We start from the raw sequence: 26044 nt of genomic DNA on the forward strand, positions 1-26044 counted from the left end.
TGTGTGTAAAGTATTTCTTGTGCTGAGCATTCATAAATCTGCTGCAAAAGACGTACTGGTTGAGGCTCGCAGTAATCCGGCCTCCTGGTGGTAGAGGGCGGTAGTGATCCCAGAGATCATTCCTCGGCCGCAGAAGAAAAAAAAACAAAAAAACATTTGCAAGTCAATTAGTGCAGCGATTGTTTATTTCCTCTCGCCTGGACTTTTATTAAAAACATGGAGGATTACATATGTAAAATAAAACAGTTTTCTAAACTGGACTTTCAATCGAAGCAGGAGGTAATAATTAAAGGTAGACCAACGCCGGAGCTAAAAGGTTTGCTTTTGACTTCGGGACAGAAGACCCGTTCTTTTCAAACGGCGTGGTACACACGCAAAGGCTGGCTGTGTGGATGTCCAGCAAGAAAGGTAAGACCATAATAATGTTTTTTTTATTAAATGTGATTTTTTGTGTGCTACAGTTGTGTAAAGAATGCTGGTATGGGACGGCGTGGCGTAGTGGGTAGAGCAACCGTGCCAGAAACCTGAGGGGTTGCAGGTTCGCTCCCCGCCTCTTACCATCCAAAAAATCGCTGCCGTTGTGTCCTTGGGCAGGACACTTCACCCTTTGCCCCCGGTGCCGCTCACACCGGTGAAATGAATGATGAATGAATGTTAGGTGGTGGTCGGAGGGGCCGTAGGCGCAAACTGGCAGCCTCGCTTCCGTCAGTCTACTCCAGGGCAGCTGTGGCTACAAATGTAGCTTACCACCACCAGGTGTGAATGAATGATGGGTTCCCACTACTCTGTGAGCGCTTTGAGTATCTAACAATAGAAAAGCGCGATATAAAATCTAATCCATTATTATTATTATTATGAGCTTTTAAACATAACCCGTTAACTGCTGCCAATCACATGGTGAATAAGATACTATTTAGGGTTCACATGTTTGTAAATCTGACTGTGATGATGCAGTGCCTCACCAGACATTAACCTCACCGCACGCCACTGCAGTGCAGCGACTATCCTTTCAAACAGGGATAGCACTACTTTATCTCCGGTCCCCTCGCCTGTTTTGGTTACTTCCATCATCTTCTTCTTCCTGATGTCTGGGCTTTTTTTTTTTTAAATTTCAGCCCGCGTGCGCTTCTCTCACCCCAAAAACATGGACAGCCTGGCACACTTTATCCCACTCAACCACCTTTTGTTACCTGGAAAGGCCAGAGAGAAGCTCCTCCTACTGCTCGATGGTGAATTCTGATTGGGCAGAGGGTGGAACCTCAGGCACATGGCTGATTTCAATATGATTTGCTTTTTCATATAAGGAGGCGTGGCCTGGGCGGTCAATTACAAGTTGACTGGGAAGTAGAAAATCAAAGTGCTTGGATTCATGCGTGCGCACACTTTAATACATCTGAAACTGTTTGTGCGTACAACATTTTCTGGATTCAAGCATCGGCCAATTTTCAGTAGGAAATCCACACAACTTTTATTACATGAGGCCCCTGGCCTCTGACTCTTCAATAAAAGTCGAACAAAGAGTAGCAGATTAAATTGTACCCTTCTCCGTGTACCTTGTTACGTTTTGACTAGTGTTATCTCTCACCTCGTTCTTCGTACCGCTCAAAGTAGCAGAGGTAATTAACAACACCTGTGAGCCACTAAAATGTCATCGCATCTAAGAGATCCAAAAAATGAAATAGTCTGGAAAACACACAAGACTTTGTAACTCCACGTGTGTGAGGAGTCATCAGTTGCACAACTTTGATTACTCCTCCGACAAACATGGTTAGTGTTCGGATACTGTGAGGTGCTGCATCTTCTTGGCGGCATTTTCCGACACCGTTTTGGAGGTTTTCTCCGGACTGGGAGCGGGACTGGGAACGGGAGTGTTGGCGGCGCTGTTGGGATACTCCCTGTTGCCGAAGATGATGCTGCCCACTCGCACGTTGGTGGATCCCACCTCGATCTGTAACACAGCCGCACCACAACGGATCAAGCTCCATAGCGCTGAAACTCTCACAGAATATCAGAACAATGGAGCCATTAAGTCAAGTGTGACGTCCACAAACTACTGCCAAAACTACACAAAAACCTAAACAATTGGCAGGTTTAAAAACTATTTTCTTCGATTAAAAAAAAACAATTTGCAAGTATACTTTTTTTTTTTCAATTAACATTTTCAAATATAAAAACACTTTTCTGCAAGTAAAAAAATTATTCAGAGGTTATTATTTTTTTTAAATTCAATTATAAAAACAATTTACAAGTACAAAAACTATTTTCATTAATTGAAGTATAAAAAACAATTTCTTCAATTAAAATAATTAGCAAGTATAAAAAAAAATGTCAGTAAAAAAAAACAATTTGGCAATTATAAAAACAATTTTCTGCAACTAAAAAAAGATTCCCAATCATAAAAAACAATGTTCTTCAATTAAATACATGTTTCACTAGTATATAAACTATTTTTGTCAATTCAAATAAAAAATGGTCAAGTATAAAAACTATTTTCCTTAATTAAAAAAAGTATTTGCAAGTATAAAAAACGTATTTTCTTCAATTAAAAAGATTTGCAAGAACAAACTTTTTTTTTTTCAATAAAAAAACAACTGGCGAGTATAAAAATTATTTTCTGCAAGTAAAAAAAAGATTCCAAATTATAAAAACAATGTTCTTCAATTAAATAAATGTTTTGTAGATAAACTATTTTCGTCAATTAAAAAAACTATTCGCAAGTATACAAAACATTTTCTGCAAGTAAAAAATCTTTTTGCATGTAAAAAAACAATTTTCTGCATGTTAAAAAAAAAATTCAGAAGTATCTTAAAAAATGGCTTTAATTAAAAAACGATTCACAAGTATGAAAATATTTTTCTTCAATTAAAAACCAATTCGCAAGTTTAAATACAATTTTCTGCAAGTAAACTAAAATTATCGTGTATAAAAACAACAAGCGAGTAAAAATCAATTTTCTTCAATTAAAAAAAACTATCGGCAAGTATAAAAACAATTTTTTGCAAGTACAAAAAATCACTCGTAGTTATAAAAATATTTTGTTTCAATTAAAAAAACAATTCACAGATAAAAAAATATATTTTTTTTTCAATTAAAAAAACTATTTACAAGCATAAAAACAATTTCCTTTCATTAGAAAATAAGTCACAAGTATAGAAACAATTTTCTTCAATAAAAAAACGATTTGCAAGTTTGAACAGTATTTTCTGCAAGTAAAAAAAAAAATTTGCATGTAAAAAAAAATAAAATTCAGTAAACAAAAATGATTCTTAAGTATAACACATATTTGTCTTCAATTAAAACAACGATTCGCAAGTTTAAAGTGTTTTCTGCAAGTAAAAAAACTATTTGCATTTAAAAAACAATTTTCTTCAAATACAAAAACAATTTACAGTTCGCAAGTATAACATTTTTTCTTCTTCAATTAAAACACGAGTTTCAAGTATAAAAACATTTTTCTTCAAGTTAAAACCTTTGGCAGTAATATTCCATCCTGCGTGATCCACACACCTGCACTCAGACCACCTGTAATTCACACTCTACAACCCCAGGTGGTGCTAGTGAGTCCATTTAAGGCCGTCAGAGCGACTGTTATATTGCGCATGATGCTCTCAGCCAAAAATAGCACAGTAAATGGCGGACAGAAGCGAGGGGAAATAAGATCAACCTGTAAGTTAACACATTTATTTTATTATCCCCTCATTGTAAATCATGCAATGTTATTTATTCATGCCAACCGGCTTCTTTTTCTTCTTGACTCAGCAGCACCACCTGTGGTTGTAGACTATGAATTACAGGTGTGTGGATCACGCAGCGTGGAATATTACTGCCAAAGGTTTTAACTTGAACTCTTTTTTTTTTCACTTGTCAATCTTTTTTTTTAATTGAAGAAAATAGTTTTTATACTTTCAAATTGTTTTTTTAATTGAAGAACATTGTTGTTGGGCGCCTTTAAAACATTCTGGCAGTAAGTTCCCTCCATACACATGGTCAATGTCAGTTTGATTGTCAGGTGAGTGAAAAGTTTACTAAAAGATTATTAAGACTATTACACAGCAACTAGAGCATCAAATATATTATTACAAGATGGCGGCGCTTCACGGCGGCAGCTTCTTGCGAGCGCTCCTGGAAGTGTAGACCGATTTGGCAAAAACACCCGTCAATTCAGTCAATTTCATGGCTGGCTCACAGCGTGTTCACTCCGTGATCACTTACGACCGACTTACGATTCTGGATGTGGAGAGATCGGGCCATTTTGGGCTGAAAGATGCGTGTACGGTGGACCTACTCGCTAGCTTGGGAATTCTTCGCGAGCTACATCCAGCAGTGGCCTTTGAAGCAGCGGCGTCCACTACCAGCGGAGACCGTCAACGAAAGAGACGTAAGCGGTGCGCTTGGAAGCAGAATGTCGGGTGGGTCTAACAACAAAGCTAAAGGCGTTGTTGTTAGCGGGGCTAACGAAAAAGCTAAATGCTAATCCACAAAGAAGCGCTAATAAGGAGTCTGTTAAACTAGAACTAGCCAGCGCCAGGCTGGATAATCCCTGCACACATAGCAATTCTCTTAGAATAATATACAACTCACATAATGTTTTTTCTGCGTCAGAGGTGGACATGCATTTTACTGAGGTGGCAAACAATCTAAAAATTCCTGTCATATCAATTCCTAGATATGGTCGAAATTATTTAAAGTGCACTACGCATAATAAACGTAACATTATTAATATAGCTACTACGGATACTTTCAACAAAAACTCCTCAAAACAGCCCACTACCTATAATATGGGCTTTTTAAACATAAGGTCATTGTCTTCCAAAACGTTATTAGTTAATGAAGTCATTAGAGACAACAATCTTGATGTTGTTGGTCTAGCCGAGACCTGGCTCAAACCAGACGAATTTTTTGCGCTGGGTGAGGCGTCTCCTCCTGGCTATACGGGAACGCATATTGCCCGTCCCATTAAAAGGAGTGGGGGTGTTGCACTAATATACAACAAAAACTTTAGCCTTACCTCGGACCTAAATAATAAATATAACTCGTTTGAGGTGCTTACTGTGAGGTTTGTCACACCGCTGCCTCTGCACCTGGCTGTCATCTACCACCCCCCAGGGCCCTATTCGGACTTTATCAATGAATTTTCAGAGTTCGTTGCTGATCTAGTGACGCACGCCGACAATATAATCATAATGGGAGACTTTAACATCCATATGAATACCCCATCGGACCCTCCATGCGTGGCGCTCCAGACTATAATTGATAGCTGTGGTCTTACACAAATAATAAATGAACCCACGCATCGCAACGGTAATACGATAGATCTAGTGCTTGTCAGGGGTGTCACCACCTCCAAAGTTACGATACCCCCGTACACTAAAGTAATGTCCGATCATTACCTTATAAAATTCGAAGTTCTGACTCATTGTCAACAAACTAATAATAATAATAACTACTATAGCAGCCGCAACATTAATGCTGCCACAACGACGACTCTTACTGACCTACTGCCTTCGGTAATGGCACCATTCCCAAATTATGTGGGCTCTATTGATAACCTCACTAACAACTTTAACGACGCCCTGCGCAACACCATTGATAGTGTAGCACCGCTAAAGCTAAAAGGGGCCCCTAAAAGGCGTACCCCATGGTTTACAGAAGAAACTAAAGCCCAGAAATTATAATGTAGAAAGCTGGAACGCAAATGGTGTGCGACTAAACTTGAGGTTTTCCATCAAGCATGGAGTGATAGTTTAAAGGCCTACTGAAATGATTTTTTTTTATTTAAACGGGAATAGCAGATCCATTCTGTGTCATATTTGATCATTTCGCGATATTGCCATATTTTTGCTGAAAGGATTTAGTAGAGAAAATCGACGATAAAGTTCGCAACTTTTGCTCGCTGATAAAAAAAAAGCCTTGCCTGTACCGGAAGTAGCGTGACGTCACAGGAGCTAGTATTCCTCACAATTCCCCATTGTTTACAATGGAGCGAGAGAGATTCGGACCGAGAAAGTGATGATTACCCCATTAATTTGAGCGAGGATGAAAGATTCGTAGATGAGGAACGTTACAGTGAAGGACTTGAGAGACAGTGATGGACGTATCTTTTTTCGCTCTGACCGTAACTTAGGTACAAGCTGGCTCATTGGATTCCACACTCTCCTTTTTTTATTGTGGATCACGGATTTGTATTTTAAACCAACTCGGATACTATATCCTCTTGAAAATGAGAGTCGAGAACGCGAAATGGACATTCAGTGCCTTTTATCTCCACGACAATACATCGGCGAAATGCTTTAGCTACGAGCTAACGTGATAGCATCGTGCTTTAACTGCATATAGAAACAAAAAAATAAACCCCTGACTGGAAGGATAGATAGAAAATCAACAATACTATTAAACCGTGGACATGTAAGTACACGGTTAATGCTTTCCAGCCTGGCGAAGGTTAACAATGCTGTGCTAACGACGCCATTGAAGCTAACTTAGCAACTTAGCAACGGGACCTCACAGAGCTATGCTAAAAACATTAGCTCTCCACCTACGCCAGCCAGCCCTCATCTACTCATCAACACCCGTGCTCACCTGCGTTCCAGCGATCGGCAGAAGGACTTCACCCGATGCGTTTGGCGGCCCGGAGACGTAGGAAGTCAAGGTGAGGTCGGCGGCTAGCGCGGCTAGCGCGGCTAGCGCTCCAACAAAGTCCTCCTGGTTGTGTTGCTGTAGTCCGCTGCTAATACACCGATCCCACCTACAACTGTCTTCTTTGCAGCCTTCATTGTTCATTAAACAAATTGCAAAAGATGTCCAGAATACTGTGGAATTATGAAATGAAAACAGAGCTTTTTGTATAGGATTCTAAGGGTACCATAACTTCCGTTACTCTGACTTCGTCACGCGCATACGTCATCATACCGCGACGTTTCAGCCGGATATTTCCCGGGAAGTTTTAAATGTCACTTTATAAGTTAACCCGGCCGTATTGACATGTGTTGCAATGTTAAGATTTCATCATTGATATATAAACTATCAGACTGCGTGGTCGGTAGTAGTGGGTTTCAGTAGGCCTTTAATAACTTATAAACGCATGCTTACCTCAGCTAAAGCTAAATATTACTCAAATCTCATCCACCTCAACAAAAATGATCCTAAATTTTTGTTTAGTACAGTAGCATCGCTAACCCAACAAGGGACTCCTCCCAGTAGCTCCACCCACTCAGCAGATGACTTTATGAATTTCTTTAATAAGAAAATTGAAGTCATTAGAAAAGAGATTAAAGACAATGCATCTCAGCTACAACTGGGTTCTATTAACACAGATACGACTGTATATACGACGGACACTGCCCTCCAAAATAGTTTCTCCCTCTTTGATGAAATAACATTGGAGGAATTGTTAAAATGTGTAAATGGGACAAAACAAACAACATGTTTACTTGACCCAATTCCTGGGAAACTTATCAAGGAGCTTTTTGTTTTATTAGGTCCATCAGTGTTAAATATTATAAACTTATCACTTTCCTCTGGTACTGTTCCCCTAGCATTCAAAAAAGCGGTTATTCATCCTCTACTCAAAAGACCTAACCTCGATCCTGACCTCATGGTGAACTACCGGCCGGTGTCCCACCTTCCGTTTATCTCGAAAATCCTCGAAAAAATTGTCGCACAGCAGCTAAATGAACACTTAGCGTCTAACAATCTCTGTGAACCTTTTCAATCCGGTTTCAGGGCAAATCACTTTACGGAGACAGCCCTCGCAAAAATGACTCTTGATCTATTGCTAACGATGGATTCTGATGCGTCATCTATGTTGCTGCTTCTTGATCTTAGCGCCGCTTTCGATACTGTTGATCATAATATTTTATTAGAGCGTATCAAAACGCGTATTGGGATGTCAGACTTAGCCTTGTCTTGGTTTAACTCTTATCTTACTGACAGGATGCAGTGTGTCTCCCATAACAATGTGACCTCGGACTATGTTAAGGTAACGTGCGGAGTTCCCCAGGGTTCGGTTCTTGGCCCTGCACTCTTTAGTATTTACATGCTGCCGCTAGGTGACATCATACGCAAATACGGTGTTAGCTTCCACTGTTATGCGGATGACACCCAACTCTACATGCCCCTAAAGTTGACCAACACGCCGGATTGTAGTCAGCTGGAGGCGTGTCTTAATGAAATTAAACAATGGATGTCCGCTAACTTTTTGCAACTCAACGCTAAGAAAACGGAAATGCTGATTATCGGTCCTGCTCAACACCGACATCTATTTAATAATACCACCTTAACATTTGACAACCAAACAATTAAACAAGGCGACTCGGTAAAGAATCTAGGTATTATCTTCGACCCAACTCTCTCGTTTGAGTCACACATTAAGAGTGTTACTAAAACGGCCTTCTTTCATCTCCGTAATATCGCTAAAATTTGTTCCATTTTGTCCACAAACGATGCTGAGATCATTATCCATGCGTTCGTTACATCTCGTCTCGATTACTGTAACGTTTTATTTTCGGGCCTCCCTATGTCCAGCATTAAAAGATTACAGATGGTACAAAATGCGGCTGCTAGACTTCTGACAAAAACAAGAAAGTTTGATCATATTACGCCTATACTGGCTCACTTGCACTGGCTTCCTGTGCACCTAAGATGCGACTTTAAAGGCCTACTGAAACCCACTACTACCGACCACGCAGTCTGATAGTTTATATATCAATGATGAAATCTTAACATTGCAACACATGCCAATACGGCCGGGTTAACTTATAAAGTGACATTTAAAACTTCCCGGGATATATCCGGCTGAAACGTGGCGGTATGATGACGTATGCGCGTGACGAAGTCAGAGTAACGGAAGTTATGGTACCCGTAGAATCCTATACAAAAAGCTGTTTTCATTTCATAACTCCACAGTATTCTGGACATATTTTGCAATTTGTTTAATGAACAATGAAGGCTGCAAAGAAGACAGTTGTAGGTGGGATCGGTGTATTAGCAGCGGACTACAGCAACACAACCAGGAGGACTTTGTTGGAGCGCTAGCCGCGCTAGCCGGCGACCTCACCTTGACTTCCTACGTCTCCGGGCCGCCAAACGCATCGGGTGAAGTCCTTCGTCCTTCTGCCGATCACTGGAACGCAGGTGAGCACGGGTGTTGATGAGTAGATGAGGGCTGGCTGGCGTAGGTGGAGAGCTAATGTTTTTAGCATAGCTCTGTGAGGTCCCGTTGCTAAGTTGCTAAGTTAGCTTCAATGGCGTCGTTAGCACAGCATTGTTAACCTTCGCCAGCCTGGAAAGCATTAACCGTGTATTTACATGTGCACGGTTTAATAGTATTGTTGATTTTCTATCTATCCTTCCAGTCAGGGGTTTATTTTTTTGTTTCTATATGCAGTTAAAGCACGATGCTATCACGTTAGCTCGTAGCTAAAGCATTTCGCCGATGTATTGTCGTGGAGATAAAAGGCACTGAATGTCCATTTCGCGTTCTCGACTCTCATTTTCAAGAGGATATAGTATCCGAGGTGGTTTAAAATACAAATCCGTGATCCACAATAAAAAAGGAGAGTGTGGAATCCAATGAGCTAGCTTGTACGTAAGTTACGGTCAGAGCGAAAAAAGATACGTCCATCACTGTCTCTCAAGTCCTTCACTGTAACGTTCCTCATCTACGAATCTTTCATCCTCGCTCAAATTAATGGGGTAATCATCACTTTCTCGGTCCGAATCTCTCTCGCTCCATTGTAAACAATGGGGAATTGTGAGGAATACTAGCTCCTGTGACGTCACGTTACTTCCGGTACAGGCAAGGCTTTTTTTTTTATCAGCGAGCAAAAGTTGCGAACTTTATCGTCGATTTTCTCTACTAAATCCTTTCAGCAAAAATATGGCAATATCGCGAAATGATCAAGTATGACACATAGAATGGATCTGCTATTCCCGTTTAAATAAAAAAAAATCATTTCAGTAGGCCTTTAAGGTTTTACTACTTACGTATAAAATACTACACGGTCAAGCTCCAGCCTATCTTGCCGATTGTATTGTACCATATGTCCCGGCAAGAAATCTGCGTTCAAAGAACTCCGGCTTATTAGTGATTCCCAGAGCCCAAAAAAAGTCTGCGGGCTATAGAGCGTTTTCTATTCGGGCTCCAATATTATGGAATGCCCTCCCGGTAAAAGTTAGAGATGCTACCCCAGTAGAAGCATTTAAGTCTCATCTTAAAACTCATTTGTATACTCTAGCCTTTAAATAGACTCCCTTTTTAGACCAGTTGATCTGCCCTTTCTTACCCACATATGCGGTCCTCTCCAAGGTTTCTCATAGTCATTCACATTGACGTCCCACCGAGATAGTATATTGTGTCAATTTATTGTAGTTATTTTTCAAATAAAACTTGGTTAAAAGAGTTCAGTGTGTATTAATACATGATGAGCACATTCAATAATATCGCCATAACAATAATAATCATAATAATAACAGTGATACATTTGGTCACAATAACTGTAATACAACATTTTCAAATTGTTGAAGTAAAATGTGCAAAAGTGCACTACTTGGCTGGAACCAGCAGAAATTATATATATTTTAAAAAATGTTTATTTTAAATATATATTTTTTAATATTTCTTTAAATATGAATGTATTTTTTGTTAGTGTTAACATACTTTTGAATTCTACTGAGGAAAGACTTTTCTTCCCTTCGCCTTACTACTTCAACTAAATGTAGTCCGTCCATATTCAGCATACTAACTTTTACTTGACTGCCATCTGGTGGCGACTCTTAGATTGAAGGCTCTGATGGCCCCAAAACACCTGCCAGTCATTTCTGTCACTCTTGTAACTCCAGCCCTTGTAGTACTACTGCATGTACTTCCCAGTACTACTGCATGTACAAAACCCAAACCATTGAAGTTGGCACGTTGTGTAAATGGTAAATAAAAAGAGAATACAATGATTTGCAAATCCTTTTCAACTTATATTCAATTGAATAGACTGCAAAGACAAGATATTTAATGTTCCAATTGAGAAACTACATTTTTTTTTTGCAAAAAATTATTTACCTAGAATTAATAGGCATCAACACTTTGCAAAAAAGTTGGCACGGGGGCATTTTTACCACTGTGTTACATGGCCTTTCCTTTTAACAACACTCAGTTAACGTTTGGGAACTGAGGAGACCAATTTTTGAAGCTTTTCAGGTGGAATTCTTTCCCATTCTTGCTTGATGTACAGCTTAAGTTGTTCAACAGTCCGGGGTCTCTGTTGTGGTATTTTAGGTTTCATATTGCACCACACATTTTCAATGGGAGACAGGTCTGGACTACAGGCAGACTGTTGTAACACGTGGCTTGGCATTGTCTTGCTGAAATAAGCAGGGGCGTCCATGAAAATGACATTGCTTGGATGACAACATATATTGCTCCAAGACCTCTATGTAAGTTACCCATGCCTTGGGCACTAATACACCCCCACACCATCACAGATGCTGGCTTTTGAACTTTGCGCCTAAAACAATCCGGCCGGTTATTTTCCTCTTTGTTACAGAAGACACAACCTCCATAGTTTCCAAAAACAATCTGAAATGTGGACTCGTCAGACCGCAGAACACTTTTCCACTTTGTATCAGTCCATCTTAGATGAGCTCTGGCCCAGCGAAGCCGGCGGCGTTTCTGGGTGTTGTTGATAAATGACTTTCGCTTTGCATAGGGGAGTTTTAACTTGCACTTACAGATTAAGCGACAAACTGTAGTTACTGACAGTGGTTTTCTGAAGTGTTCCTGAGCCCATGTGGTGATACCCTTTACACACTGATGTCGCTTTTTGATGCAGCACCGCCTGAGGGATCGAAGGTCAATTTGGTTTTCGTCCTTGCTGCTCACGTGCAGTGATTTACCCAGATTCTCTGAACCTATTGATGATATTACAGACCGTAGATGGTGAAATCCATAAATTCCTTGCAATAGCTCGTTGAAAAATATTGTTCTTAAACTGTTGGATAATTTGTTCACGCATTTAATAATAATAATAATAATACCTGGGATTTATATAGCGCTTTTCTAAGTACCCAAAGTCGCTTTACATGTTAAAAAACCCATCATTCATACACACCTGGTGGTGGTAAGCTACTTTCGTAGCTACAGCTGCCCTGGGGTAGACTGACGGATTTGTTGACAAAATGGTGACCCTCGCCCCATCCTTGTTTGTGAATGACTGAGCATTTCATGGAAGCTGCTTTTATACCCAATCATGGCACCCACCCGTTGCCAATTAGCCTCGTCACCTGTGGGATTTTCCAAATAAGTGTTTGATGAGCATTCCTCAACTTTCTCAGTCTTTTTTGCTACTTGTGCCAGCTTTTTTGAAACATGTTGTAGGCATCAAATTCCAAATGAGCTAATATTTGCACAAAATAAAGTTTTCCACTTCGAACATTAAGTATATTGTCTTTGCAGTCCATTCAATTGAATATAGGTTGAATAGAATTTGCAAATCATTGTATTCTGTTTTTATTTACCATTTACACAACGTGCCAAATTCACTGGTTTTGGGTTTTGTACTTCCTAGTACTACTGCATGTACTTCCCAGTACTACTGCATGTACTTCCCAGTACTACTGCAAGTACTGTACATCAAAAAGAAGAGGATGATACTCACCGCGTGTTCAAAATCTGTGGACATGCCCATGCTGAGCTCCACTTCCTGTAGCGTCAGCTTCAGATTGTCACAGACTTCCTGCCGCCGACTCAGAAGCATCTACAAGCAAAGTAAACGTTAATATCTGATAATCTTATTTCCAAATTATTATTATTTTTAAATTTTAATATGAGTATGCAAGTGGAAAGGTAAACAACGTGGTTATATTCTTGAGAAAGTGTATTATTACACATCACAGCAGCACCAATCAATCAAAGTTAACTTTTTTGGCCCTTAATCACAAATGTCTCAAAGGGCTGCACGAGCCACAACGACGTCCTCCTCTCAAATCACACATCACGTATATACATATATATATACACACGCGCACACACACACACACACACACACACACACCCACACCCACACATATATATATATACTGACGGAAGTGGATAATTACATATATCCATATTTAACAGTTACTTCTTTTGTATCTCCTATAGTCATATTATAATCAGCTAATGTTTCGTCTTGTACAAAGTGCTTGCATTACGAGTGTCCTTGGGGAGAGAGTCAGAGCGGTGAATATCCTCTCTCTCACACTCCCATAACATTCTTAAGATAAGGGGCACAAAGCTGTTCTGGGCTAGCAGACAACAGGTGGGAAGGAGGAAAGGGAAGAGGGGGTAGAACAGAACGTCTCTGGGGGGTGGGAGCGAGGGACAGATTGAAGAAGACAGCACTTCCGTGGGTTTTGGGGGGAGATCGATCTTAGCTGTGCTAGTGAACGCTTCTGTACTGGATTGGTCTCACGTTTGTTTTCAAAGCTTTGAAAATAAATCACAAAATACCTCTTCTGTCTGGTGTTCAATTTGAGCTCAGCTATGTGTCATCAAAAGAACTTGGGAGTGACCAGAAACTTAAATTCCCTGGAGGAACATCTGGTCGAACGCAACATATATATATATATACATTAGGGCTGTGAATCTTTGGGTGTCCCACGATTCAATTAAATATCGATTCTTGGGGTCACGATTCGATTCAAAATCGATTTTTTTTTTTCAATTCAATACGATTCTCGATTCAAAAACGACTTTTCCCCGATTCAAAACGATTCTCTATTCATTCATAGGATTTCAGCAGGATCTACCCTAGTCTGCTGACGTGCAAGCAGAGTAGTAGATTTTTGTAAAAAGCTTTTATAATTGTAAAGGACAATGTTTTATCAACTGATTGCAATAATGTCAATGTGTTTTAACTATTAAATTAACCAAAAATATGACTTATTTTATTTTTGTGAAAATATTGGACACAGTGTGTTGTCAAGCGTATGAGATGCGATGCAAGTGTAAGCCACTGTGACACTATTGTTCTTTTTTTATTTTTATCTAATGATAATGTCAATGAGGGATTTTTAATCACTGCTATGTTGAAATTGTAACTAATATTGATACTGTTGTTGATAATATTCATTTTTGTTTCACTACTTTTGGTTTGTTCTGTGTGGTGTTTGTGTCTCCTCTCAATTGCTCTGTTTATTGCAGTTCTGAGTGTTGCTGGGTCGGGTTTGGTTTTGGAATTGGATTGCATTGTTATGGTATTGCTGTGTATTGTTTTGTTGGATTGATTAATTAAAAAAAATAAAATAAAATAAAATAAAAAAAATTGTAATAAATACATTTTTTTTTTTAAAATAGATTTTTTTAAAATGAGAATCGATTCTGAATCGCACAACGTGAGAATCGCGATTCAAATTCGAATAATTTTTTTCCCACACCCCTAATATACATACATATATATAACACGCTAATTTGAAAAAATAAACAATTATAATTACTAAAGACAATCGATAGTTGAATGCTAACATGTTAACTTGAAAAAATAAACAATTATAATTACAAAAGACAATGTACAGTTGAATGCTAACATGAAAAAATAAACAATTATTCTGTATTTTTCAGACTATAAGTCGCTCCGGAGTATAAATCGCACCGGCCGAAAATGCATAATAAAGAAGGGAAAAAACATATATAAGTGGCACTGGAGTACAAGTCGCATTTTTTGGGGAAATTTATTTGATAAAACCCAACACCAAGAATAGACATTTGAAAGGCAATTTAAAATAAATAAAGAATAGTGAACAGGCTGAATAAGTGTACGTTATATGAGGCATAAATAACCAACTGAGAACGAGCCTGGTATGTTAACGTAACATATTATGGTAAGAGTAATTCAAATAACTATAACATATAGAACATGCTATACTTTTTTTCAAACAATCTGTCACTCCTAATCGCTAAATCCCATAAAATCTTATACGTCTAGTCTCTTACGTGAATGAGCTAAATAATATTATTTGATATTTTACGGTAATGGGTTAATCGCACCCCCCGGCCAAACTATGAAAAAAACTGCGACTTATAGTCCAAAAAATACGGTAATTACGAAAGACAATTTACAGTTGAATGCTAACTAGCTAACTTGAAACAATGAACAAACATAAGACAATTTAGAGTTGAATGCTAACATGCTATCACGCTAACTTGAAAAAATAAACAATTATAGTTATTAAAGACAAGTTATAGTTGAATGTCAACATGCTAACACGCTAACTTAAAAAAATAAACAAATATAATGGGACAATTTAAAGTTGAATGCTAACACGCTAACTTGAAAAAATAAACAATTATAAAGTCAAAGGCTTAACTCTATAATGCGTCTCAACTGTAACAATAGGAGCTATTGTTAATATATACGTTACCTAGGAACTATTGTTCGTGTTGCAACAGGGACTTTATTCAGTGATGCACCGGAAATGGAGTAGGGCTTGTGCTGTACCGTTAGGAACGTGTCTGCCGAAGTTGAACAATAAATTAGGGCCCAGTTTGGTCTAAAGAATAAATTCTGTAGTCCGTGTGTGATAGAAAACAGAATTTAACATCAACCTGTTCACCGTGGCTTGTAGGCCGCTTAGAGCTGCTACAAACTGGGCTAGTCAGCTCGCTACAGCTAACGCTAGCAAACATGTCCGCGGCGTCTAAAGTTTCGAAATGGTCCTTTAGTAGGGCCAACCTATCCATGAGTAAGGTGTCCGAAGAACAGGAAGCCGTACTCACCTTGTTTCTTTCACCGACTCCAGTTCTTGCTACCTTCAGTAGCTTCGCTAGCTTAGCAGCTAATTAGCTCTAATGCGGAAATATTGCATATTCTATGTTGTTTCCTATAAAAAGCAGGATTTTCTTTGAAGAAAGAGCATAAAAAAATAATAAAAACATTTATAGCAACGAATAAATCTGAAGTTGGTCTATAGATATTTAAGTGTTGAAAGTAAAAAAAAAAAAGTTAAATACTTATTTTTAACACTTTAATGACTGAGACTAGAGATGTCCGATAATATCGGACTGCCAATATTATCGGCCGATAAATACTTTAAAATGTAATATCGGAAATTATCGGTATCGGTTTCGAAAAGTAAAATGTATGACTTTTTAAAACGCCGCTGTACGGAGCGGAACACGGACGTAGGGAGAAGTTCAGAGTGCCAATAAACCTTAAAGGCACTGCCTTTGCGTGCCGGCCCAATCATATAATATCTACGGCTTTTCACACACACAAGCGAATGCCATGCATACTTGATCAACAGCCATACAGGTCACACTGAGGGTGACCGTATAAACAACTTTAACACTGTTACAAATATGCGCCACACTGTGAACCCACACCAAACAAGAATGACAAACACATTTCGGGAGAACATCCGCACCGTAACACAACATAAACACAACAGAACAAATACCCAGAACCCCTTGCAGCACTAACTCTTCCGGGATGCTACAATATACACCCCCCGCTACCCCTCTCTCAGGGAGAGCATGTCCCAAATTCCAAGCTGCTGTTTGGAGGCATGTTAAAAAAAATAATGCACTTTGTGACTTCAATAATAAATATGGCAGTGCCATGTTGGCATTTTTTTCCATAACTTGAGTTGATTTATTTTGGAAATCCTTGTTACATTGTTTAATGCATCCAGTGGGGCATCACAACAAAATTATGCATAATAATGTGTTAATTCCACGACTGTATATATCGGTATCGGTTTATATCGGAATCGGTAATTAAGAGTTGGACAATATCGGGATATCGGCAAAAAAGCCATTATCGGACATCTCTAACTGAGACCCTTTTGGGTCCCCGGGACTTTAAACGTTCACCAAAAGTGATGGGAGCCAGAATGGTCACAGTAATTATTGTGTCGGTTTTGAAAGTGAAAAATATCAAAACGGTGTACGATACCGAAGCATCGATGCAGTATCAAACACAAGGAGTGATACTGTGTCTCTCAACATATTCACGTGTGGTGCTTTAAGGGAAAAATATGTTTATCTGGAAGCACTTTTGTAGTAAAATAAGTCAGAGTTGCGAGAGGATGGATGGCTTTTTGCGATTGACATGGTTTTTGTCGACAACAAAGGAAAAGTTTCAACTTGTGTGATCATTGTGATCTTAAAGCGCCGAAACCCAAAACCAGTGAAGTTGGCACGTTGTGTAAATGGTAAATAAAAACAGAATTCAATGATTTGCACATCCTTTTCAACCTATATCCAATTGAATAGACTGCAAAGACAAGATACTTAATGTTCCAACTGGAAAACTTAGTTATTTTTTGCAAATATTAGCTCATTTGGAATTTGATGCCTGCAACATGTTTCAAAAAAGCTGGCACAAGTGGCAAGAAAGACTGAGAAAGTTGAGGAATGCTCATCAAACACTTATTTGGAACTTCCCACAGGTGAACAGGCTAATTGGGAACAGGTGGGTGCCATGATTGGGTATAAAAGCAGCTTCCATGAAATGCTCAGTCATTCACAAACAAGGATGAGGCGAGGGTCACCACGTTGTGAACAAATGCGTGAGCAAATTGTCGAACAGTTTAACAACAACATTTCTCAACGAGCTATTGCAAGGAATTCAGGGATTTCACCATCTACGGTCTGTAATATCTTCAAAAGGTTCAGAGAATCTGGAGAAATAACCGCACGTGAGCGATGATATTACGGACCTTCGATCCCTCATCAAAAACCAACATCAGTGTGTAAAGGATATCACCACATGGGCTCAGGAACACTTCAGAAAACCACTGTCAGTAACTACAGTTGATCGCTACATCTGTAAGTGCAAGTTAAAACTCTACTATGCAAAGCAAAAGCCATTTATCAACAACACCCAGAAACGCCACCGGCTTTGCTGGGCCCAAGCTCATCTAAGATGGACTGATGCAAAGTGGAAAAGTGTTCTGTGGTCTGACGACCCCACATTTCAAATAGTTTTTGGAAACTGTGGACATCGTGTCCTCCGGAACAAAAAGGAAAAGAACCATCCGGATTGTTATAGGCGCAAAGTTCAAAAGCCAGCATCTGTGATGGTATGGGGGTGTATTAGTGCCCAAGGCATGGGTAACTTACACATCTGTGAAGGCGCCATTAATGCTGAAAGGTACATACAGGTTTTGGAGCAACATATTTTGCCATCCAAGCAACGTTATCATGGACGCCCCTGCTTATTTCAGCAAGACGATGCTAAACCACATTGTGCAGCGTAGTAAAAGACTGTGGGTACTAGACTGGACTACAGGCAGGCCGCCTGTAATCCAGACCTGTTGCCCATTGAAAATGTGTGGCGCATTATGAAGCGTAAAATACCACAATGGAGACCCTGGACTGTTGAACAACTTAAGCTGTACATCAAGCAAGAATGGGAAAGAATTCCACCTGAAAAACTTCAAAAATTGGTCTCCTCAGTTCCCAAACGTTTACTGAGTGTTGTTAAAAGGAAAGGCCATGTAACACAGTGGTAAAAATGCCCCTGTGACAACTTTTTTGCAATGTGTTGCTGCCATTAAATCCAAGTTAATGTTTATTTGCAAACTTAATTAAGTTTCTCAGTTCCAACATTAAGTATCTTGTCTTTGCTGTCTATTCAATAGAATATAAGTTGAAAAGGATTTGCAAATCATTGTATTCTGTTTTTATTAGCGATTTACACAACGTGCCAACTTCACTGGTATATTTACTTATTATTCATTTATCAGTATAGTTGCGGTGTCAATACAGAAAGTGAGTGTGCCACACACTCACCAACACATCACTACTATACAGTATATTAAAAAGAGTGAATACATTCCAAGTGTGCATTGTAGACTAATTATGAGCGCATCTCAACAAATTAGAATATGGTGCAAAAAGGATTTGATATCAGGTTCAATTAAGGCTAAAGAGACAAATCAAAGGCTCGGGAAGACAAAATTAATAAACACACTAAAATAATTAATTTCTGGAATGTAGTAAATGGACAGAATATACTGTACGAGTTCTCTGAATTGAAAAGTTGGAAGTATTCTAATGTATTGACACGCACTCTGCAGGAGAATTAGCACGACTGATTAAAATGGGTCATTTTTATTTTTTTTACCTGGAAGTCTGGATTTGGGCCGAGGGTGAGATTGTAGCCGTAGCGCCCGATGGTCATCAGTCCCAAGAACTGCAGGGCGGAGCATTGGGACAGGATGTGCTGGACCGTGTCCACCGTCTGCTCCGGCGGGAGGCCGTGTTTACCTGCAGGCGCGCACGCACACGTCAACACACACCTGTCTATCTGCTCCGGGGTGGGCGGGGCGATACGGCTAAAAACCGCATCACGATATCAGTGTTCTGTATCGGTCCATATCGGTAATTACTGACATTTTGCGTGACTTATGGAAAATCTTGATATCGTTTTGTCTCCCCCAGCCCTAATCTGTGCCCAAATCACAGCGCCACGATCAAAACACTAACTCTGTTCGCCGCTGGTGTTGAGCTGCACCATGACCTTTAACCTCTGCGTGCTCGCTCCTCTGATGCGCTGCCACGAGCTGTTGACCTTGTCGGCCAGTTTCGCCGAATCCACCGTTTCCACCAGGAACAGGTTGGGCACACCTGGAGAGCGAGAAACCAAACGTCTTTATTTGGTAAGAAATGTCGCTCGTCACAGCTCACACGCTCCTGGTCTGCCAGAGCATAAAAGGATGCAGACCGTCCTTTTCAAAAAAGTGATGACAGTACAGTGTTTCCCACACATTCATTTATTTGTGGCGGCCCGCCACAAAAGAATTACGTCCGCCACAAATAAAATAAAACTTTTTTTTTTTTTTTGTCCTGTCCAGCTTCTCAGGCAAATCATATAGTTGATGTAGATGCCCATATAGGCTGTTCAGATTTACATTACAAAAGAGAAGTGTAGGATACTTCTCTTGTTGCCTTATTTGTATTTGACCACTACTGTTTTCTGTTTATTTGTTACGGACTGTGGCAGGACACCTCTGCCTCTGTTTCACTTTATGTTGCTGGTAATTAATATGGTTGTAGTAGTAGGCTAAAGTTAAATTATTTAGTATGCACTAATTAAAGGGGCAGAGCTTTAAGAGACATTTTAGCTTTTATATTTTATAAGATATATTTTTTGTAAGAACCACAATTAATAAATATATTTCAGTGAATAACTTATTGTTCCAAGTCCGTATATAAATATGTACATAAAGTGTTGTAATAATATTGTAAAATGGATGGATGGATGGATGGATGGATGGACGTTTAAAACAAAACTGTTATTTTTAATTAGTAAGTATACATTTTTTTAGCCTTTTTAGAGAAAATCATATCATTGTAGTAAATTATGCAAATTAATTGATGATGTCATGATGACCACGCCCATAGCCACGCCCCCACCGCCACAGGTTTCTTGGCAGTTTATGGGAAACACTGCTGTATTTTCCGGACTAAAAGCCGCTACCTTTTTTCCCCCCCAAGCGTAATACAAAGGTGTGGCTAATTTAAATAATGATAAATGGGTTATACTTGTATAGCGCTTTTTTACCTTCAAGGTACTCAAAGCGCTTTGACAGTATTTCCACATTTACCCATTCACACACACATTCACACACTGATGGCGGGAGCTGCCATGCAAGGCGCTAACCAGCAGCCATCAGAGGCAAAGGGTGAAGTGTCTTGCCCAAGGACACAACGGACGTGACTAGGAAGGTAGAAGGTGGGAATTTCTGGATTTTTCTTCGCTAACGGCCATAATGTTTTGTTTTCCACAAATAGTTTTCATGTAACACTGACAGACACTGAAAAGGTGTGTGATTGTTTGTGTTGTGGCACCATCTTTTGGACGAGTTGCGGGCTAAAACGTACTTTCTGTTTTGTGTCTTTAACTGGAAGTAGAAGTGCCGTCCTATAGTTGTCCCATAGCGTTTCTACTCATACATTCATCACTTCAAGCAACATTTGTGAGTTTTACAATACAACTACATGAACTAATATGCTAACAGTGTCTGTGTTAATATTATTAACTTACAATGGCATTCTTTTTGTATTGTTTCGGTTTTACAAATCCCTCAGTAAATTCACCAAAACGTCACTGTGAAGTTATTGCGTTTGTTTAGCTGATTGGAGAGCTAGCTTCCGCAGGTAGTGGGTCCATGGCGATGACTTCTGTTTTGTCTGATCAGCCATTTTACTGCCTTGTTACAGAAACCATTTGAAAACAATGAAGGTATGTAAAACATTTACATAATCTTTCTGTGTAAATAACTCATTTCACAACGTATATAATCGGCGGATTATAGTCGGGTGCTGCTAATATATGGGTGTCACGTTCAAACACTGATGACATCTATTAAACAAGACAAGAAGCAAAGAATCAAACAGAGACAGAATTAAATTTGGACTCAATTGAGGAGAGTCGACCTGTAACCTCTTACAGTGTCTTAGCACGCTCTGACGAAAAAAGGTTTACGTCTCCTACTTTATTTAGATATTCAATGTTTACACAACAACATCTGTTTCTAAATGAATGGGGAGTATGTAAACAGTCATTGTTTTCGGTCACATTAACACAAAAGAAAAAGATGCCTCGGGCTTGGGCTGGTCCTGGCTTCAGCCAGGGCAGGTCTTAGATGACAACAGATAACCCCCCTCCCGTCTCCTCCCATCGTACACAATGGAATTTTCCAAGCCTTTGCTTGGTGCAACAACGACAGCTCTTGTCTGTTAATTGGGAACAGTTTTTCTGACAATGGGTAAATATATTTTCTTGTGGAATTTGTTGGGTGCGGCTTAAATACCGGTCCGCAAAATAGGGTATTTTGGTGTCATATAAGGGAATGACATAAGAATTGTATTCCTAAACCCATTTCCACAGCGTTCATAAAAACAGGCCAGTTATGCACATTTTCCCGACATTCACTCACCCAAAAGTTTGTTGACGTTATTCTTCTGTAGATGACCGATGAAATGCCACTTGATTTCCGGGCAGGAATCTAAAATCTAAAAAAGGGAAGATGATTTAGATTTGTATTTGACAAGAAGGCGAGCGGTTTGATTTGAGAAAATATGTCCGCTCACCACAGGGTCCGAGGCTTTCTCCACGAGTTCGTTAACCTGGTGGCGAAACGCAAACATTGCAGTTTGGAGATTAGGAAAAAGATTGTCCATCTACCACAAATGTATTATTATTATTTATTATTGTTTGTTTACGTGTGCAAAATGTCCTCCAATAAGCACACGACTTCTTCTATTTCATTAAAGTCATTTACAAAAGGTAAACATGCTAGGCTACAGGCCAGGTCTATTCAACTACATGAAGAAGAGGGCTTATTAAATTACTAAGTCATAATAATGACGTACTTAGTATCTCAGGTAACTAGGACTGTTTTGTTTTTACTTTACGGAAAAAATATTGAGATATATATCGTTTATCGCCATTCAGCAAATGGAGCGGAAAACACAACAGAAAGTTTGTAGGCTTCTTCACGCGACGAAGCCGGCCTACTTCACCGCAGTTTGTAGTCTATTGCCCCCCAGGCTGTGGTGGCAGCGACGAGGTGGAGACATGAAGACGACAAGCCGAGTTACACCGATCCTTACACCCACCCACCCCTTCCCCGGTCCCCTCCCCCTGGAGAGTCACCACCTTAACTAACACATTTTCTGGGGGGAAACACTGTACTCACATAATTTTCCCCAAAGTTCCGCTGTCCTTGCCTGTAGGCCTCCACCACCATTTCTGGGGGTTTGGTTTTGCTGACTGCCACGAGCCGGGGCGGCACATCTGGTAGCGTCTGAAAATAGAACAAGTGTCCCGGGACTTGATTATTTTGCTTTGTACCTCAACGCATTTGTGCACGTCTTTGTTTTTGGGTTACCGTTGTTTCTCTAACAAAAAGGGCTTCCTTTCAGCACTTGCCTGCCTGTTCATAAATACACAAAAACGTAACAAAAACCAATACAACGTAGTTTAATAAACGTTTCCTATTGTTATTCTTAACTAATATTAGTATCAATATTACACTCTGGCTTTAGCACACTCGAAATATGACAATATCTTGCATGAAAATTGTACATATGTACAACAGGGGTGTCCAAACTTTTTCCACTGAGGGGCCGCACACTGGGTTCATTTTGATATTTTTCATTTTTAAACCAAATATATATATTGTAATGCTCCCCTCAATTTTGGTGAATACTACAAGGCCCCAGGGACCTAAAATGGTCTCAGTCATTAAAGTGTTAAACATTAAATATCCATGAACTTTTAAATATTATTTGTTTTAGGTTGTATGCCCTTTTTTGTCAAAACACTCTGTTTAATAAGAAAAACACAAAATATGCAATAGTTGGTTCAAAGTGAAATATTTGATGGGAAGTAACTGGAGCCTTACATGGGTCGATAATTCATAACAACATTAATTATCATTATTATTTACTGAGCAATGTCGATTTAAAAAAAAAAAAACAGATTAAAAGGTCTCGGTATCCAACATTTTTACTTTAAACACTTAAATCTCTAGATCAATTTAGGATTATACAGTTTTATTATTTTTTTGACCAATGACAGTTAAAAATAAAAAATTAAAAAAATACCTACATGACAGCTTTGTGTTATTACAGGCAACATTTTCTCGTTACATTTCACCTGTTCGCTCTTTTATTGTAACTTGTGTTTTTTTTTGTTATAGGTGAGGGCCGACATCCGGGCAACTGAGCTACGTACGGGTTCTTTGAGCCATAGCAACCAGACTGGCGTTTGAAAGCAAACCGTTGCCATTACTCTTTAACCTGTCGACCTACACTGGTTAAACCCGTCATTCTGCCTCCAAAATGCCGAAAAACTGTGTTGTTTTTGGTTGTGCTAACCACAACTGGAAACAGGGAAAACAAAGGTTGTATTTTGTTCTGCCAAAGCGTGATAAAAGCCCACAGAGACGAGACAAATGGCTCGCAGCTTTACACTGGGAAAACGAGGACGGTTCTCACTGGAGTCCCCCAAAGTCCCGGGTTGTGTGTTCGGATCACTTCGTTTCTGGTAAATATAAGGAACAAAAATCCACCTTCTTAACCACAACTTGGCTATACCGTCCGTGCTAACGTCGTACTTGTTGAATTTGTACCTTATAACGTTCGACAGCTGAAGTTGTTGTTGTACAAAAATAACATGCGGTATATACTATATAGTCTATAGCCTAGCTAGCTATTTTCGAAAACCGGTTTCGTTGAAATTTGCACTTAACAGTTGGGTTTTTAAAAACCAATAAACCCTATAATTTTCATGTTGCCATTTAATCAACTTTTCAAGACAGTTGCAAAATGCTGTCTGCAAGACTTTTCAATACCAAGACATATATTTTGCACATTATTCGCCTGCTGTACTGCGCCTTCATAAGGCTACAACTTACAAGGACCAGGCTACTAGGGGTCAGTCTGCTTTCTTTTGGGGTTTTTTGCCGGACATTCCAGTATTATTTACCCGTAATCTTGGTATTACTTTCCTTATTAGGTTATTTTGCCACCTCCCCCTTCTCTGTTTAAACTCTCCTTTGTTGTACTTAAACAATACATGTAGCCCTCAAATCTCTCAATATTTTATACACTAACACTTGATCTTGTTGTTGATAACTTCCACGTCTCTTTCTTAGTAGCGCGCAGGCTAAGCTAACTAGCAAGCCAAGCTAAGCCTGAGAAGCTTTAAAGTGCACTGAGACGAGTCTGACGCAAATAATACATTTTCGTTTTTTCACACGATATGCGAATAAGTAAAAATGCGTAAATGAAGGATTTAACGCCGACTTCCAAGCCGCAACGCTCGTTAAATGCTTTTTCTGTCAATGCTGTGTTCGCTGTGAGCTGGTTTGTTTTCAACGAATTCCCGGTTGCTAGGGGATTGGTAGGCGGAAGTGACGTAGGTCCGCCCTCACCTATTGGTATTGTTTTATTATTTTTTAAAGAACGACATTTTCCCCAAATGGCCCCCGAGCCGCACTTTGGACACCACTCGTGTCATATCGTGATCAGAAAGTCAAACCATTTTAATTAATAATTATTGTTAATTGATATGCAATATTGATATTAATAAGCATGCGTGGAGGAGTGTTGATGTTGTGACACTCTCATCCAAAGGTTACCTGTTTAACAACCTTACATAACCGATCGTGCCGACACAGCACCGATTTCCACACCGGCGAGTGGAGCCGACGTCAGCGGGACTTTAGCACCGTCGTCCCCGGGCTCGGGTCTTACCTTGGGCCGCCGAGAGGCCGCCTGGTTGACCCGCTCCACCACCGACTGTAGCGCCTTGCCTAGCTCCTCCGACATTGCTACTCTCCACATACTACCACGTGACGTCAAGTGAGACGTGCCCGGTGACGACAATCACCTTTCAAAATAAAAGACCGCTGGAAAGGGAAGCTGGTCATATAAAAACAGCGCCCCCTATGCATGTAGTTGTCCGATGCCAGTCCGAGTACTATCACTAAAACACGCTTCCTTCACGCGAGTATTTCGGTAACTGCATGGTCCATCTTTTTTTTTTTTTTTTACAAGAAAATGTCTCTTTTGTACCACAAACTCGTTTCTGTAATTGGATTTTTACTGTAGACTTATGGCTGTATTATAGCAGTGTTTCTACACACATTAAAATATTTTACAAATCAATCAAGCTTGTTTTGTATAGCACTTTCCATACATATCAAATGTAGCACAAGTTAGTTTTTTTTTAATAGACACAAACAAAACTATATTGACAGAGGAACCAATATTGTTCTGGCTTTAAAAGAGTCATATAATTTTTTTATTTATGTTTAAATATATTTACCTTCTTCCATTTTAATTTGTAAACGTTTTAGAATGTTTTCTAAATAAATTCGCTAAGTTCGCTTCACTTCCGGCCTGTGTGACGTCACGCAAATCGACTTCCTGTTGAAAACACCGTGTTTAAAAAAACACAGAAATATTAATAAAAAAAAACACATTTAAAAAAACACCGTGTTTCAATTTGAAACTTGCTCACTTTGTTCTAGGCAGCACATTGTTTATATTCAATCT

General features: G+C 39.4%; 2 protein-coding genes across 2 annotated transcripts in view; one reads left to right on the forward strand and one right to left on the reverse strand.

Moving 5' to 3' along the window:
* The window catches only part of LOC133653549 (zinc finger protein ZFP2-like), a 390781-nt gene that overhangs the window by 43532 nt on the left and 321205 nt on the right, over window positions 1-26044 (forward strand). The window lies entirely within an intron of this gene.
* On the reverse strand, window positions 1367-25392 carry LOC133652999 (pyridoxal phosphate homeostasis protein-like). The gene is made up of 8 exons (XM_062051982.1): window positions 25241-25392; window positions 22678-22785; window positions 22070-22105; window positions 21916-21991; window positions 19460-19600; window positions 19098-19240; window positions 12648-12746; window positions 1367-1948 (listed from the first exon to the last, which is right to left on the reverse strand). Exons 1-8 carry the CDS (start codon window positions 25328-25330, stop codon window positions 1769-1771), a joined length of 873 nt encoding a protein of 290 aa, XP_061907966.1. The 5' UTR covers window positions 25331-25392; the 3' UTR covers window positions 1367-1768.

The sequence above is a fragment of the Entelurus aequoreus genome, linkage group LG07 (assembly GCF_033978785.1).
Source record: "Entelurus aequoreus isolate RoL-2023_Sb linkage group LG07, RoL_Eaeq_v1.1, whole genome shotgun sequence".
NCBI lineage: Eukaryota > Metazoa > Chordata > Actinopteri > Syngnathiformes > Syngnathidae > Entelurus > Entelurus aequoreus.